General features: G+C 48.6%; 1 protein-coding gene across 1 annotated transcript in view; it reads right to left on the bottom strand.

Annotated features, from left to right (window-relative positions):
- Window positions 1-2501, bottom strand: part of frmd6 (FERM domain containing 6) — a 24492-nt gene that overhangs the window by 1007 nt on the left and 20984 nt on the right. The window contains exons 9-12 of the mRNA XM_037695539.1: window positions 2202-2376; window positions 971-1279; window positions 716-847; window positions 512-603 (exon numbers count right to left, since the gene is read on the bottom strand). Coding sequence (XP_037551467.1) covers window positions 512-603; window positions 716-847; window positions 971-1279; window positions 2202-2376 — 708 coding nt within the window. The remainder of the gene's footprint in view (window positions 1-511; window positions 604-715; window positions 848-970; window positions 1280-2201; window positions 2377-2501) is intronic.

Below are 2501 nucleotides of genomic sequence, written 5' to 3'. Positions count from 1 at the left end.
TGTTTTTGATGAAAATAAACCTAAATGTTTTTGATGAAAATAAACCTTAATGTTTTTGATGAAAATAAACCTAAATGTTTTTGGTGCAGGACATTAAAGTGGGAGGAGTTACTCTGCAGATAAGAACAAAGGCAGCACAGACGGATCCTCTCGAGTGTGTGTGTTTATGTACGGTGGCCATCTTGGATTTTGACTTGGCAACCCAATTTTCGACGGTGACCTTCCCTACACCGAGCTGCAGCCACGCAGCCAAATGGAAGTCGGTACGTCACGTACGTTTTCATGCACACAACGTGCACGGATGGACAGCGGGTGTTCCAGTTCTCTTTGCTCTGCGACGGGGGCAACAACAAAAATAATTTTGTCTGCGTGTCTGTACTGTCAGCAAAATATGTCACGAAGAACCGAACGGGTTTGAATCACTGGATGTGATAATGAGCAGAACTTGGTGTGGTAGTAACTGAGAGTCATCCTCAGCTTCTCCTGAAGGACCAGACAGGAGACAAAGTACCTGCGGCAGAGACTCGATGCTCTGTCCTCTCATCTTAACGACCGTCTCTGAGGAGCTGGACGTGGACGAGCCGACGTCTTTCACTATCAGTCCTTGAAAGAACAAAAAGTCTGTTAGTTCCTCAAGTATCTGCTCAGAGGAGCGACACATTTCAGCAGATACCACTGCTGTCCAGAAGGACAAGAGGACATGGAGGATCCACACCTGAGTATCCGTTGGTCTGGTCGGGCGACATGGTGAGCATGTCCTCTGTGATGTGGATACACAGTTCCTGATCCAGAACCATCTCGTGAAGCTCCTCGTAGTCTTTGGGGTCGTCCACCAGCATCTCGACCTCTGAGGAACGAGTCGTCTGAATTAGTCAAACTCATGGGGAACATCTGGAACAGCTGACAAACTTTAAACATCTCTATCCCGATAAACAAATATTATAAAATTAAAAGTTCTAACTTCTCTCACCGTCATCGTCCAGGACGCGCTCCTTCCCGCCGCTCTCGATGCCGGAGGTGTGGGAGCTGCCGTGGCTCGTGGTGGACGAGCTGCAGGTCCGCAGGGGTCGGTGCGGGGCCTGCCCCGGTGCTCTGAAGCTGTCCGACTCGATGCCGGACGTGTGCGAGCTGCCGTGGCTCGTGGTGGAGTGGCGGGACAGGCGTTTGGGCCGGGACACGCTGCCGGCGCTGCTGCCGCTGGCCTGGGAGCGCTTGTCCAGCTGCTCCATGTCCAGCTCCAGAGCGTCGCTGATGTACGACTCCCGGTACTGCTTCTTCTCTGGAGGACGGTGAAACACTGCGTGAGCGATCAGCGCTCGGAGCAGCGTGCGCTGCTGCAGGTTTTATTGTTTCACGGAGATGAGCGACGTAACGCAAAAACCTTTCACACTAAATATGAATCATCCTGTGATAATCACAATAAAAACACTTAAGTTTACTTGTTTGCTAAAAGCCGACAAACAGCAGCTGAAAGGAGAATTCTCTTTACGCTCTGCTGTAACAAGCAGTTTGTCTCGGAGGGGTTTGAACACTGAATGTTTGTAGGTTTGGAGATGAGTGTTTTTCTGGACTGGAATTAAACAGGGGATGAAAGTAAACCTTAATGTTTTTAGTGTGAGATATTCAAGTGGGTAGAAGTTACACTGTGCAGAAGAACAGAGGGAGAGGAAGCAATTTTATCCACCACCAGGTGCAATGGTGGAGCCACAGGGTGGCCAATGGTGGCCTTGCCCACAATAGACTACCTTTGGCCACCCCAGTCATTTGAGGAATATATACGTCTAAGAAATATAAAAACTAGAAAGTTTCCTCAAATGATCGTGGCGGCCATCTTGTGAGTTTGATGTGGTCACCACATCTTTGATAGTGACCTTTTATATGCCGAGATGCAGCCACACAACAAAACAGAAGTCAGTACCTCACATATTTTTCACGTTATTGCGCTCACAACATGCACGGCCGGACCTAAGTGTTTTTCCAGTTCCCCCTTTTTGCTCTGTGACGATGGACCATAAAGACCATAAAACATTGTGATATATTTTGAGTTCCGGTTATAATATAACTAAATAACCAAAAAGCCGACTTTCTCATCTGTTTCTTTACATGAGAGGATTTAGATGTTTCTTGTTACTGATGTTTTTTAGTATCGCCGCTCACAGTGAGACGTAGTCATCGATGGAGGAGCGACGTGCTGGACGTACCTTCGTTTTCCTCCAGCCGTCGGACCTGTTTGAGGACGGGCTGCAGGTTCATGTAGAGCCGGTGGCTGTTGCTGAGCAGCTGCAGGAGGTGGCGGGAGCGTACGGGACATCCTGTGTAGTACATGAGTTTACGAGCCGAAGGCAGACCGTCAGGAAGGATTTCAAACTTCTTCCCCTGAAAGAGTGCAAGAAAAACAGCAAGTCAGGCCTCAGGCTTACAGCAGCTAACAATAAACAACTAACTGGACCACGTTGCAAACAGGACCACACATCTAACAGAACCACATGGTACCAGGACCA

The sequence above is a fragment of the Nematolebias whitei genome, chromosome 21 (assembly GCF_014905685.2).
Source record: "Nematolebias whitei isolate Nwh7 chromosome 21, NemWhi1, whole genome shotgun sequence".
Classification (NCBI taxonomy): Eukaryota; Metazoa; Chordata; class Actinopteri; order Cyprinodontiformes; family Rivulidae; genus Nematolebias; species Nematolebias whitei.
This window is presented reverse-complemented; position numbering and strand designations above follow the sequence as displayed.